The following is a 13,787-nucleotide window of genomic DNA, read 5'->3' as shown; positions in this document are numbered from 1 at the left end:
GAGATGTGAGCATTGCCCTTTAAAGTATATTTGAGATGTCATTTCAGTTCATTTAGAAAAAGTATATACATATTTATCTGTAAATAGGTGGTTTTAAACTTCTGAATTTCAATTAAAAAATAATCTGAATAACAGATTTTTTTATTATATATTATATTTTGGTGATAAGAATTTTGTAATTATTTAATCCAAGATGTCTACTACCACAGATATCTAGATCTATATTTTAGGGGATCATGTAACTTCATACTAAGCGCTGAGTGCTTATAATGTTAACCTAGTGATTCATGTTGAAAATTTATGTGATAAATATATATGTATCTTATTTCCAAAAACATCAATATTGCAAGTAAATAGAATTCATGTAAAGCCTCTTTTCCTTAAATTCTGAGTTTATCATGATAGGTATTTGGCATTCAAAGTTCAGATTTAGTATAAATAGAAAATGATAAATCTTTATGCTAAACAGGTCAAAATCTAAATCATAACGAATTCATTCCAACTGAGTAATGCAATTGAGAAGAAAAGAGCTTAAAATATATGTGCGGAATGCAATTGGCTGAAATGAATTCTCCTGACTTCTCAATTAGATTTCTTCCAGTCCCTGGGAACAATTGGGTTGGCAATGTCAATATCAAATGCCCTGAAACAGGACTTGTTGCAGAGTTAAGCTTCACAACGTAATCTTTCCTTGGATTTCGGGGAAATCGAAGAGCAAATAAGGGCAAGATCATTGACTCATCTTCATGGAAAATACTATGTGAAATTAATGGTCATTGGGATAGGTATGAACTATGAAGTATCAATTAGTTACTTTGTCTTTTCTGAAGGGAATACTATTCTAGACTAGAACTTCAAACTTCAAAGCAATGACCACCAATTGTTCATTTGTAAAAATTTGATGTTGCAATTTCTAATACCTTAACATGCTGCAGCACTGTAGCTGTGAAGAACACAATTAATGGAGAAGAAAGAGTGATACTTGATGTAAGAGAAGTCATTTCAGGGCTCCAGAATCCAATTGTTAAGGATTCAAAGGTAGTAATAGTAATTATCTATTTACTATATGAGATTGCTAACTTCCACTCTTTTCATGTAAAAGTTAACAAATCACTTATTCTATTTGTGACATAAAAGTCACTCTTATTATTCTCAATCAATTTGCTAAACCTAAATAAAATTTAATAAGGCTGAAAAAATCCATTATTCACTTGTAGTTTCTAGTGTCAAGAATTTAGGGGCTTTTATTATGTTCCATAACCAATAAGATATGAAACTGATTGTGCATATTTCTCTTCTAACCTGTGATTCTCATATACTTTGATTAGAGTGTGTGGCCAACTGAATCAGCTATTGTTTGGGGCCAAGTAAGTAATCTTATTGTTATATCAAGATTCACTTCTCTCTTGAAATGACCTTTAGTTGACTCCTTTATTTATTTATTTTACATTTATTCATACACTTTTGTAATAAAAATTGGTATCATATCATCATCATGAGGACTTTATATTTTAATCTATTAAAGTACTTAAAACATGAGCTGTGTGAAGTAGAAATCAAATCATATCAATATTCATATCATTATATGTTTCTTTTTATATAATTTTACACCTACTGTGTGATAATTTTTCTATAAGATTTTTTTATATAATTTAGACCTAATGCGGTATGTTTTATTATTTCATACTGTTTTGAGAATTTTCTCTAGTGTATTTAGCTAATTAGCTTATTCTAGTAAGTATTGAGAATTTTCTCTAATACATTCCAAAGATTTTTTACATAGAGATATAAAGCCTGACAACTTCCTCATGGGACTTGGTCGGAAAGCAAACCAGGTAGCTACACGGTTATTGCTTTGTTCAGAGAGAAACATTTTTAGATATGGTATGTGATGCTATGTCTGAGTACAAGTAGATCTTAGCTTATTCATATATATATATATAACAAAATGGAACAGGAGTGATGATTTTATGTAATTATATATTTTTGTTAATGAGGTTTGCCTCCACTTTATCTATTAGTGTAATTCTTATAAAATAAATAAAGAAAAGGAAGAAGATATAATTAAAAAGGATAATTAATGAGTGGTGATTAAGTGTTTTGGAATAACAATTTTGCACTTCATAAAAAAATGATAAAATATTACTTTTTATTTTATTTAAAATAAATGCCCATTTTTTAAAATTTAATCTGTATATATTAATATGTTGGTTGTGTTGTGATGGGTGCAGGAGCAACTTTATGTAAAGGGCTGAATAGAGGATCAGGGACACTGTTAGCAGGGTCTTTGGCATTTATTATTGGATATATTGTAAATGCATGTAGTAGGGTGGTTCAAGCTATTTTCATTGGGGCTGCAGTTTTTCTTATAGGTATATACTTTAAATAATGGTTGTGACAGTTGAGTAGCAAGAAGGTTGTGATGACTAATAATTTTGAGGTTTATGTTGCTATCCTTGAGCCAGGAGCTGTAGCTACTTATACAAAGTTCTTTCCCTATATAAAGAAGAACTATGACTATGGCATAATCATATTCCTCTTGACCTTCAACTTGATTATGGTGTCGAGCTATAGTGTTGACAATGTGTTGAAGATTGCACATGACAGAATCTACACCATTGCTATAGGCTGTGGCATTTGCCTCCTCATGAGTTTGCTCATATTCCCAATTGGTCAGGGGAAGATCTCCATAATTCAACAATATCTCAGCATGGTTAAGTGACAATTATAGCAAATTATCAATTGATATATATATATATATATATAATTAGCACTTAACCATGCTGAGATATGTTGCAATATACAAAGGCTATAAAGCTGTTTTGGATTGAAGCCTCTGGAGAGGACAAATCGTCTGAGGATCCAATATATAAAGGCAATAAAGCTGTTTTAGATTCAAAATCCTCTGATGAAATGTTGGCAAGTCCATTTAATCATTCCTTGGTTCATTATTCCAATGAATTATTGATGATAGAAGATCTTCTAGTAATTTGGATAGGCATTACATGCAAGTTGGGAGCCAAGGCATTCATGTCACAAATTTCCATGGCAGCAGTATGTTAAAGTTGGAGTTGTTCTTCGCCAATTCGGATACACTGTGGTTGCTTTAATGGCTGTTTGAGAACAGAAATTCAGGTAATGCATCAGTAATTTCATAAGTTTGAGCTTTAAATCTCACTAATAGAGTGATATTGATAGTTTAAGGGAGTTGCTCCTGCCATAAACTTTTTTGCATATCGTGTTGTATTGTTAATATTGGGTATTACTCTAATGAGCTTGGCATCCTTCTTAAGCAAATAAGCACTCTAGAAGCAAATAATTAAATGAACATGATTTTCTTTCAGGCAAAAATTGGGCATGAAAATAAGCACTCAGAAAGCAAATAATCAAGACAAAAGAAGGATTGGAGTGAGGACAGAGATTATCATGACAAAGTGCACCAAAAATTATGATGGAGATTTTATGTATTAAAAGCTACATGTTAAGACATTTATAATTAAAAAATTATGTTATGTTAGATACTTTATTTGTATAGAGGTTATTATTTTTTATTTTTAATACTAAAAAATAATATATTATGTTTAATACATTGTTTATGTGTTATATAATATTTTGTTTATGAGTATTGATTTTTTGTTATTGAAAAAATTTAATAAAAAATTATTTGTTTAATTCGATAAGAATGACGGTTAAAATTTGTCTTTGTAAATGATAAAAAATGTCACTTTTATCCGGTAAAAAAGGCGGTTTGTAACTGCCATTTTAAACAACATAAAATGCCATTTTAACTCGGTAAAAATGGCAGTTTCAAACGCCATTTGAACCAACTAAAAATGCCGTTTTAACCAACCAAAATGCTATTTTGCCAGGGTAAAAACGGCGGTTCGTAAACGCCATTTTAACTAACAAAAAATGCCATTTTCTTCCTGGAAATAACGGCGGTTTGAACTGCCATTTTAACCAACCAAAATTGCCATTTTAACCCTGGAAATAACGGCGGTTTGAACTACCGTTTTAACCAACCAAAACCGCCATTTTGACCTTGGAAATAACGGCGGTTTGAACCGCCGTTTTAACCAACCAAAAAATGCCGTTTTATTTGGAAATAATGGCGGTTTGAACCGCCGTTTTAACCTATCCAAAAACCGCCATTTTAACCCAGGGAATTGTGGCAGTTTTCTAAAAACCACCGTAATAACCAGAATGGCGCCCAGAATTACGTCGTTTTCTAAAACCGCCATTTCTGGTAATAATGGCGGTTCAAACTGCCGTAAATACCCAAGAAAACCGCCATTTTAACCAGATTTTTTTGTAGTGGAGATTGACAAGTCTACTAAAGAAACATGGCATTGTTCACAAGGTGGCAACGGCTTACCATCCCTAGACCAATGGGCAAGCCGAGGTGTCTAACAGAGAGATAAAGCACATATTGGAGAAGATTGTCAAGCCTCATAGATGAGACTGGAGTACCAGGCTTGTAGATGCGCTTTGGGCTTATCGGACAACTTACAAGACACCTATCGAAATGAGTCCATTCCGCCTAGTTTATGGAAAGGCTTGTCACCTCCGAGTGGAGGTTGAGCATAAAGCTTTCTGGACGGTAAGGGAATGCAACATGGGATTGGAGAGAGCCGGGGCTAAAAGGAAATTGCAACTACAGGAATTAGAGAACCTTCGACTCGAAGCATATGAGAACTCCAGGCTATACAAAGAAAGGGTAAAGGTTGTGCATGACAAGAATATCAAGAGAAGAGAGTTCAAACCTGGGGACTTGGTTCTCCTTTACAACTCAAAGGTTGAGGCTCATGCAAGGCAAGCTGAGATCAAGATGGGAAGGCCCCTACTCGGTGGAAAAGGCTGAGCCATATGGCGTCTTCCACCTAAGTCATCCCTCAAGCCCCGAATTCATCAAAGTCAATGGTCACCGCTTGAAGCTGTATCATGGTGAAAAGATGAAGAATAATAAGGAGCTAGAGATCTTCCTCTTGGAGGATCCACCAACAGAAGAAGACTGAGCTTATGGACCGTCCAACTTAAGGACGTTAAAGAAAAGTGCTAGGTGGGAGGCAACCCACCATGGTATGATCGTCCCTTTTCATTCTTAGTTTTATCTTATTTTATCAGTGTTAATTCATAAATTCTGCATAATTACCTGCATTCTGCATAAAAAAAAAGATGCGTTCGACGCGCAAGCGTCTATGACGCGTACGCGTCATGTGTGAATGCGCGACATACTAGGATTGAACAGAGAGTTACGCGGGAGTTGAGCAGGAAGCGTGCTTCGTGCACAAGCAAGTCCACGCGTACGCGTCCATCACGCGTGCGTGTCACTCGCAGTTTTGGCAACCCACGCGTACGCATCTAGGACGCTGACAAACGGATTTTTGCTAGTAAAGAATTTACAATAAATTCTCGTTGCTAGTATAGTTTCTAAACCAACAAAGAATCCTTTCGTACAAAAGTTTGGTTTGTCACTAAAGCATACCCAATAAAAATAAACCGAAGTATTTAAACCTCAGGTCGTCTCTCAAGGAATTGCAGGGAGGTGTAGTTTATGATTGGTTATGGGAAAGTATCTTTTTGGGTTTTTTTTGAAATAAGGAACAAGGAAATAAAATGGCAAGAATGAAATTAATAACTAAGAAAACTCTTAGCAAGGTATGAGAATTGGACATCCTATCCTAGTTATCCTTATCAATTGTGATGAGAATTGTTCATTGCTCCCACTTAGTTAATCTCTAACTATGAAGGAAAGTTAAGTGGACCAATCAATTTCATTCCTCAAGTCCTAGTCAACTCCTAAGGAAAGACTAGATTTAGAGGTATCCAAATCAACCAGCAACTTGCAATTATCAATCAACAAAGAAGTTTGATAACTCAAGAGTCTCAAATTACTCAACCAAAGCCAAGAATATTAAAATCTAACTCAAAACTCTTCCAAGCATTTTATCAAACACTTGGAAGGCATAACATAGAAACATAAAAAAGCAATAGGGAATGTAAAATCTAAAACCAACAATTGCAAGCATCAATAATAACAATTAAAGCAAGAAGCAATAAACATGAAATACTCAAATTGTATTAAATATAAAATCAAATCTAACATGAGAATTCATAAACTAAATTAGCAACACAAAGTAATCAATAAGGTAAACAAATAAACTAGAATGCTAAGACAAATAAAAGTAGAAGAGAAACTAATTAAATTAAGATAGAAATCTGAATTTGAGAATAGCTAAACCTAAGAATCCTAAAACCTAGAGAGAGGAGAGAGCCTCTCTCTAGAAAACTACATCTAAAACCTAAAAATTATGTGAATGAAAGTTGTCTAAATGAATTTATTTCCCCACTCTGCAGCCCTTAATCTGTGTTTTCTGGGCCGAAAACTGGGCCAAAAGGAGCCCAGAAATTGCCCCCAGTGAATTCCGATACGTCCAGCACGTGGCTCTGTCACGCGTATGCGTCATCCACGCGTACGTGTCGCTTGGCAAAATTCCTTGTCACGCGTACGCGTTGCTTGTCTTCTGCGCTAGTCACACGTACGCGTCGCTCACACGTGCGCGTCGCTGCCAGTTTCTTAACACTTTATTTTCTCACGTTCCTTCCAATTTTGCATGTTTTCTTTCCATCCTCTAAGCCATTCCTGTCCTATAAAGCCTGAAAACACTTAACACACGGATCACGGCATCGAATGGTAATAAAGGATAATTAAATTTGACAGTTTAAAGGCATAGGAAACATGTTTTCAACTAGGGCTAGGCATGGTTTGGATTTTTATAAATCCAAACTGGATCCATTTCAGAACTAGTTTTATGGTTCATGAAACCAAACCAGAACTGGATTGAAGAGAAAAACCGATTTTAAACCGGTTTGGAAAAACAAAAACCGATTTTAAACCGGTTTTAGAATTTAAATCCAGTTTTATTTATAAACCGGTTTTAAATCCATTTTTTTAAAATCCAAATCTAAAATCCGGTTTTTTTTAAAAATCCAAATCTAAAATCCGGTTTTTTTATAAAATCCAGTTTTAAAACCAGATTTTTTAACCAAAAATTCAGTTTTAAAACCAATTTTTGAAAATCCAGTTTTAAAACCAGTTTCTTTAAACAAAAATCCAATTTAAAAACTAGTTTTTAGAATTTGGTTCTTTATAAATCTAATGACAATAGCTAATCTATATAACATTTAATCATTCTCAAGACATCAAAAGAATACCACTAAAAATCTCTCTAAAACAACAACCACAAAGTATCAAAAGATGCCAAGTTGCCAGCAAAATCATCAAACAACCACAACCTTTGAGGAAAATATATCTGCAAATAACAAAATATACCTTTGTCATTTTAAAACAAATATTTGAATGAAAGTATTAAACCAAATGAGAATATTAAGCATACCTAGTCATCATCAAGATTATCAATTGATGCCGCCATAGAACAAGCACCATCATTAGAGGAAAATATATCTGCCAAGGGAATCAAATTAATTATCAAGTCTATATTCAATAACTTTTAATTGGTAACTAATACCTAAATTCTAAAATAGAAAGATAACAAAAACAAAAATAAAATAAAATGAGAAGAGATATGAAACAATTTTTATACCTTGATCAACTTGTTGAAGAACTTCACCATCATCATCTAAAGCAGAGAAAAGATCTTCCTTAAGCCAATCTCCTGTGCAGACTAAGGCTTCTACCATTCTAGGTGTTAAGGAACTGTGGTATGGATCGAGGACTCTTCCTCCAGTACTAAATGCAGACTTCGAAGCTACCGTAGAAACAGGTATAGCCAATACCTCACGAGCCATATTTCCAAGAATTGGAAATCGGGTTGAGTTGACCTTCCACCAGTTTAGTATATCGAACTTATGGGAGTATGGCTCGCATTCTTCTTGTAAATATCTATCAAGTTCAGATCTTGTATTTGTTCTGCGACCGGTTGCTTGCAGAAAAAAGCCCATGCCATGAAGATCGGTATTAATGTTGTTGGCTTGAATATCTTGCGTATCAGCTTCAGTTGCTTCCTCAGAACTTTGGTATTGCTGATAAAGTAACTTTATGCACTTGGACAACTTTGACTTCAATTCGCCTCCTTTTTCTTCTCCAAAGAAGTAATCCAAGAAATAATTGACATACTCAATCTTTTGCATTGGATTAAGTACGATAGCAATCAATAACAACATATTCACCGAATCAGGATTGCCCCAATACTTCTCATACTTAACCCTCATCCTTTCTGCCATTGACATAGTACTAAAATCAACAGAATCACAAGAATGACGAATAAATCGTCCAATTGCAAATACTTCCTTCATATACATATCACTGGTAACATATAAGGTACCAGAAACACGTATAGTGGCATCATTGAACACTCGCAAAAATGGTACAATGGACTCAGCATACTCCCAGTCTGAATTAGAAGGAACACCTCTCCCTTTTCCTCCATTCATCTCTCCTATATAGGTATTATCTTTCAAAGCAAGCAACTCAAATGCTTTGCGATGCTTCAAAGCTACCTCTAACATTTGATAGGTAGAGTTCCACCTAGTCTCAACATCCATGCAAGGCAAGCCTTTATATTGGATTTTTTCTAGTTCAACACACTTTTGAAACCTACTAGCTCTAGATGGAGAAGATCTAACATACTTTACTGCACTACGAATCCTCAAGACCGATTCATCATTCTCTTTCAACCCCTCTTTTACAATTAAGTTTATAATATGTGCACAACACTTCATATGAATAAATTCACCATTCAAAATAATGCTATTCCAAGAATTCAATCGCTGCTTCAGATATTTAATTGCAACATCATTAGACGAGGCATTATCAACTGTTACACTAAAGACCCGATTCAAATTCCAATTATTTAAACAAGATTCAATTGTTGCTCCTATAACCTCTCCTGAATGACTTGTCACTTGACAAAAATTAAGTATTTTTTTATGTAATTTCTAATCCAAATCAACAAAGTGTGCTGTCAAACTCATATAAGTAAAATTTTGAATTGAAGTCCAAGTGTCAGTGGTTAGACATACTCTACCACAATTTGCCGAAAGAAAATCTTGCAACTTCATCTTCTCTTTCGCATAAAGAGCTCCAATGTCACGTGCTAATGTAGTCCGTGAAGGAACTTTGAATCTTGCTTGTAGGGCATGCACAAATTTTCGGAATTTTGGGCTTTCAACGAAGCGAAATGGTAGCTCTTCCCCAATAAACATTTCCACAAGTGCCCTTCGAGCCTCCTCTTGGTCAAATTTGGAAGCACTGGGTGAATTTAAAACACCACGTTCATCTATAGTCGGTGTGGTCGTTGTTTTTCTTCTTTTGTTTGAATCATTATTAGGATTTTGCTTGCATCTTCTCAAATGACCACCCATTGAGCTGGTTCCATTCCCATATTGTATTAAGCTACCACAATATTTGCATTTAGCCTTCTTCTCGGTAGCATTCTCCACATCAAAATGATCCCATACAACTGACCGATTCTTATGAACACATGACGGTGGAGAAGATGGTTGAGTGTTAGCAGACATCCCTGCTGCTTCAATATTACTGTTTTCAGTCATCTTGCTCTGCATATAAAGTAAGGTATACATAACTCAAAATTTGGTGCCAAACATGCTAAAATTAACACAAACTAATCCAAAGAAACAGCCGCCAATAAAACTTCAGCATGATTCATAAACTAATGCATGTTCATATATCTCGCAAGACAGCAGCAGTGTTTAAATAAAAAATTCATATAAATGCAGTATAAAACATAGGTTCAGAACTTCCCTAAACAACAATTAAACATAGGGATATGCAGCCTAGTATATCTAATCTAATCATGCAATTAAACATAGGTTCAGAACTTCCCTAAACAATAATAACATGAAATAAAACTAAGATTCATATAAAAACCAATAAATAATAAAACCAACCATCCATTTTTACTATTTTAGGAAGTTAAGCCAAATGTGAATCAAGAATTATACATTCTACCAAGTGTTGAAAGCTTTTAAGGTTGTTCTTAAGCTTTTTCTGTTCTGAGTATGCACTGAACAATTAACAGACAACACGGTCCAACCATTTAACACTTTTTTTTAAGCCGAAACTTTATCTAAATGTTTCCAACATGGTTCTTCAAGTTTAGTTTAACTCTGAATACCTTGATGAATAATTCCATTCCAAATAATGTATATTTTAGTTTAACGCTGAACAAAATTAGTTCGTTAATAAGCTCTTAATGCAATATATATGCCAATTATATATATATAATTAGACGATTATGGAAATAACCAACACATCAATTTTACAAGCTCAATTCTGCATCAAAGTTACAGCCATTCTGGAAAAGATATGATAATGAAATGTCGAAGAAGGAGAAAATCAAAGGAGCACAGCCATTAATGAATTAATAATTGGGTGGTTAATTTTATGACTCAGAAGCTAAGCAAAGGATATAAATCAAATGGGACATACCACCTTATTATATATATGATATACATGATGCAATTGACATAATTAAATAATAAATCCAATTGCTTCATTTGAATTAGTCTCACTTAGACATTAGCAGCATGCTGCATTAATTTTAGTATACTATATTATAGGGACCCAAATCAAATTTAGGGAAGATGCTTTATAGTAATTGATTATTCAATTCTCCAAAGCATGATTCATGAATCCCATAAAGATTCATGCTGAATTTCTTCCCATTCACTCAACTCCAACATACCATAATCATAATCACAATAATCATGATGATAATTATGATCATGGAAGCCAAACATGAATGCTTCAGCCATTCGCATCCACATTTTTGGCGAGTCTAATGGATGCTTTCTAAACTGTGATTAACAATTTTAATTTGACTTACTAATTTTCTTAGTTTCTAACTATCCTAAAAAATTTGGAAGTTATTATTGAAGAAAAGCCACAATTTCTCCGTTTCCCAAAGTCAAACTCGGGATCTTTCCATTAAATTTTTCTTATTACCTCTGTTGTATCACCCTAATAGAGTTGCATCAGATCACAACAGAGTGATCAACTATCAAATTTCGCAAATATAACTAAAATAATTTCTTGCAGAGTTGCAGCAATATGCATTGTGACCACACAGTACTTAAGATCATATTTATTTTATTGATTCTCAACTATCCTTAAGCTTAATCTCAGCCCCAAGTGTTTGATTAGCATTCAATCATCACAATATAAAATCACATATTCAGAAGATCAATTAAACATTCGCCATAACATAATCAAGCACAAATCCAGCAACACAAACTCAACCAATACAGCTTCATAATTTCAGTTTATATATCATATGATTGAGCTTCTAACTACCCTAACCCTTATTCTTAGTTTGATGTGTTGTATCCTCAGCAATAAACCATTAGCAAAGTGAAATATCCTATGCTTTAACAGTATGCTAGAACTAGAAACCTGGTGCAATGTCTCAACAACAGAGTAGCATGATGAATGAACAGGAACAAAATTCAAAGCTAATTAAAAAATTTAAACACAAGGCAAGGCAAATACCTGGTGCTTGGTGAGCCTCTGCGAATGGCTCTGGTCTTCTTACTTCTTAGGGTGGAGATCAAGAGCTTGACCAAAGGACAACCACACAACCTTGCTGCAAAAAAAAACCCCAAAATAAAAATGGCATTAACGCAAACACTTGATATGCATAACAGCATAAGCAATCAAACCTTGTTCAGTTTTTCAAATTGATGGAATGGAACAGAACAGAAAAGAACATGGAAGCACCTTTGGCAATTTCAACTATATAATCACAAATGTAGTAAATCTCTATCTACCACTCAATTCCTTTTCTCAGATGATAGATTCACTCTGTGGTTCTTCTCTGTTGCTTCACAACATTTCAATCTACCAAATTAATTACTTAATGGTAAACCTATCTAACCTTGAGGGTACCCAGAGAACGGAGAAGAACAGAGCTGGGTCACGGCAAGAAAAGGCGGACGGCGCCTTGAGGTACCCAGAGAACGGAGAAGAACAGAGCTGGGTCACGGCGAGAAAAGGCGGACGGCAGAACCGCGAATGGCGGAACAGAGCAGTGGCGCGACGCGCTTGTGGTGGTGGTGGCAGCTACGAAACTGCAGTGCCAGTTGCCTGCTCCGGTGCGGCGGTGCCGGCTGGCGGCTGCGGGCGAAGGAGAAAAGGATTCGTGAATCGTGACGGTGCTCTGGATCTGGATTTTTTGAGAATCAAAAGTTAAGAATTAGGGTTTTGTGAGATTTGGATTTTAATCTGGATCTGGATCTGGATCCGGATCCGGATTAAAACCGTTTAAATGGATTGGACTTAAAACCAAATTATAAAATAAATTTGGTTTGGTTTGGATTTTTTTTGTTTAAAACTGGTTTTTTTTAAAGGTTTGGTTTGGATTTGGTTTAAAATCCAAATTTTGGATTTTTTTGCCCACCCCTATTTTCAACTATATCACAGAATTAGGAAGGATTTGTAAAACCATGCAAATTATATCAATAAGTGAGCAAAGAATTGAAAAAAACCACTCAAATCAGCACAAGATAAACCATAAAATAGTGATTTATCAATCTCCCCACACTTAAAAATTAGCATGTCCTCATGCTAAACTCAAGAGAAACTATAAAAGAGTGAAGGCAGAATGGTGGAAAGTATGAAATGCAACCTATTTATATGAATGCACTAAATGCAAAATGCTCTTTCCTACTTGGTTTAAAAGTAAATAAATTCTCCAAGAATAAATATAAACTGGATTCCACTAATTCAAATCTCAAAATAAGGTACAAGTAGACTTGCAGAAGAAAATAGCTCATGAAAGCTGGGAACAAGGAATCGAGCATCGAACCCTTACCGGAAGTGTATACACTCTAATCGCTCAAGTGTTTAAGGTTTGATTCTCTCAATTCTCTACTAACCTTGCTTTCTAAGACTTGCTCTTCTTCTACCAATCAACAAATAATTTGATGCACAAATACACATATCAAGAGGTCTTTTAAGGCTCTTTTCATGCATCCCAATTTTGAGTACAACTCATATGCATTATTGCTATCACCATTTACTTTGGGGCATTTTGTCCCCTTTTATTATTTGCTCTTTTTCTTTTCTTTTTTTCCTTTTTTTTTGTCTTTTTATTATTATTATTATTATTATTATTATTATTATTATTATTATTATTATTATTATTATTATTATTATCATTATTATTATTATTATTATTATCATTATTATTATTATTATTATTATTCTTTTGTTTTTCTCAATGCATACGATTAAGATATTTAATGTAAGAATATATGCTCAACTATTGTTTTGCACATTTTCACAAGAACATACAACACCCAATTCTTAAACCAAATATTGGCAAACCCAACTTCCCTACACTTAAATCATGAACACTCTCACTAGTCTAAGCTAACCAAGGATTTAAATTAAGGACATTATTTTTTTCCGCTTAGAGTTAGAGATGAGCTAAAGTAAAGAATAAATGGGATAAGTAGGCTCAACATTGGTTTACAAAGGATAATGAAAAGGTTAAGGCCATATGGGTATGTAAGCTCAGTGAAACAAGGCCTCAATCATATAAGTGCATGCATACATCAAACAATGGAAATATAGAATTAAGCAAGACAAAGATCACAATTTTAGAGAGAACAACACACACTAAAACAGAATATTGGTTGATAAAATGCAACCAATTCAAATAGGCTCAAAATCTCATTGGTTTTGTGTGTTCGAGCTCTAAACCATGTTCAAGTATAATATTCCTTCAAACAAGTTCGATAAAAAA

General features: G+C 34.2%; 1 protein-coding gene and 1 pseudogene across 1 annotated transcript; one reads left to right on the top strand and one right to left on the bottom strand.

Moving 5' to 3' along the window:
* The first annotated feature begins 1,808 nt into the window (after positions 1 to 1,808).
* Positions 1,809 to 2,722, top strand: LOC148565441 (aluminum-activated malate transporter 12-like). Its single transcript, XM_088487666.1, has 3 exons — positions 1,809 to 1,884; positions 2,232 to 2,372; positions 2,466 to 2,722. The coding sequence occupies exons 1-3, from the start codon at positions 1,809 to 1,811 to the stop codon at positions 2,720 to 2,722; spliced, it is 474 nt and encodes a 157-aa protein (XP_088343792.1).
* A 6,111-nt stretch (positions 2,723 to 8,833) lies between these two features.
* LOC148565440 (zinc finger BED domain-containing protein RICESLEEPER 2-like) lies at positions 8,834 to 9,573 on the bottom strand (annotated as a pseudogene).
* Between the last annotated feature and the right edge of the window lie 4,214 nt (positions 9,574 to 13,787).

Source organism: Arachis ipaensis, chromosome B5 (genome assembly GCF_059453495.1).
Source record: "Arachis ipaensis isolate K30076 ecotype BB chromosome B5, ASM5945349v1, whole genome shotgun sequence".
In the NCBI taxonomy this organism is placed as follows: domain Eukaryota; kingdom Viridiplantae; phylum Streptophyta; class Magnoliopsida; order Fabales; family Fabaceae; genus Arachis; species Arachis ipaensis.
The sequence above is the reverse complement of the archived record's forward strand: the minus strand, read 5'-3'. Positions and strand labels throughout refer to the sequence as shown.

What these genes read in the sequence shown, in the direction of transcription:
- LOC148565441 (XM_088487666.1), top strand. Translation starts at nt 1,809, where the DNA reads ATGGGACTTGGTCGGAAAGCAAACCAGGTAGCTACACGGTTATTGCTT. An exon ending in GAGAAACATTTTTAGATATG is followed by an intron (nt 1,885 to 2,231) that starts GTATGTGATGCT and finishes TGATGGGTGCAG; the next exon opens with GAGCAACTTTATGTAAAGGG. An exon ending in GGCTGCAGTTTTTCTTATAG is followed by an intron (nt 2,373 to 2,465) that starts GTATATACTTTA and finishes TCCTTGAGCCAG; the next exon opens with GAGCTGTAGCTACTTATACA.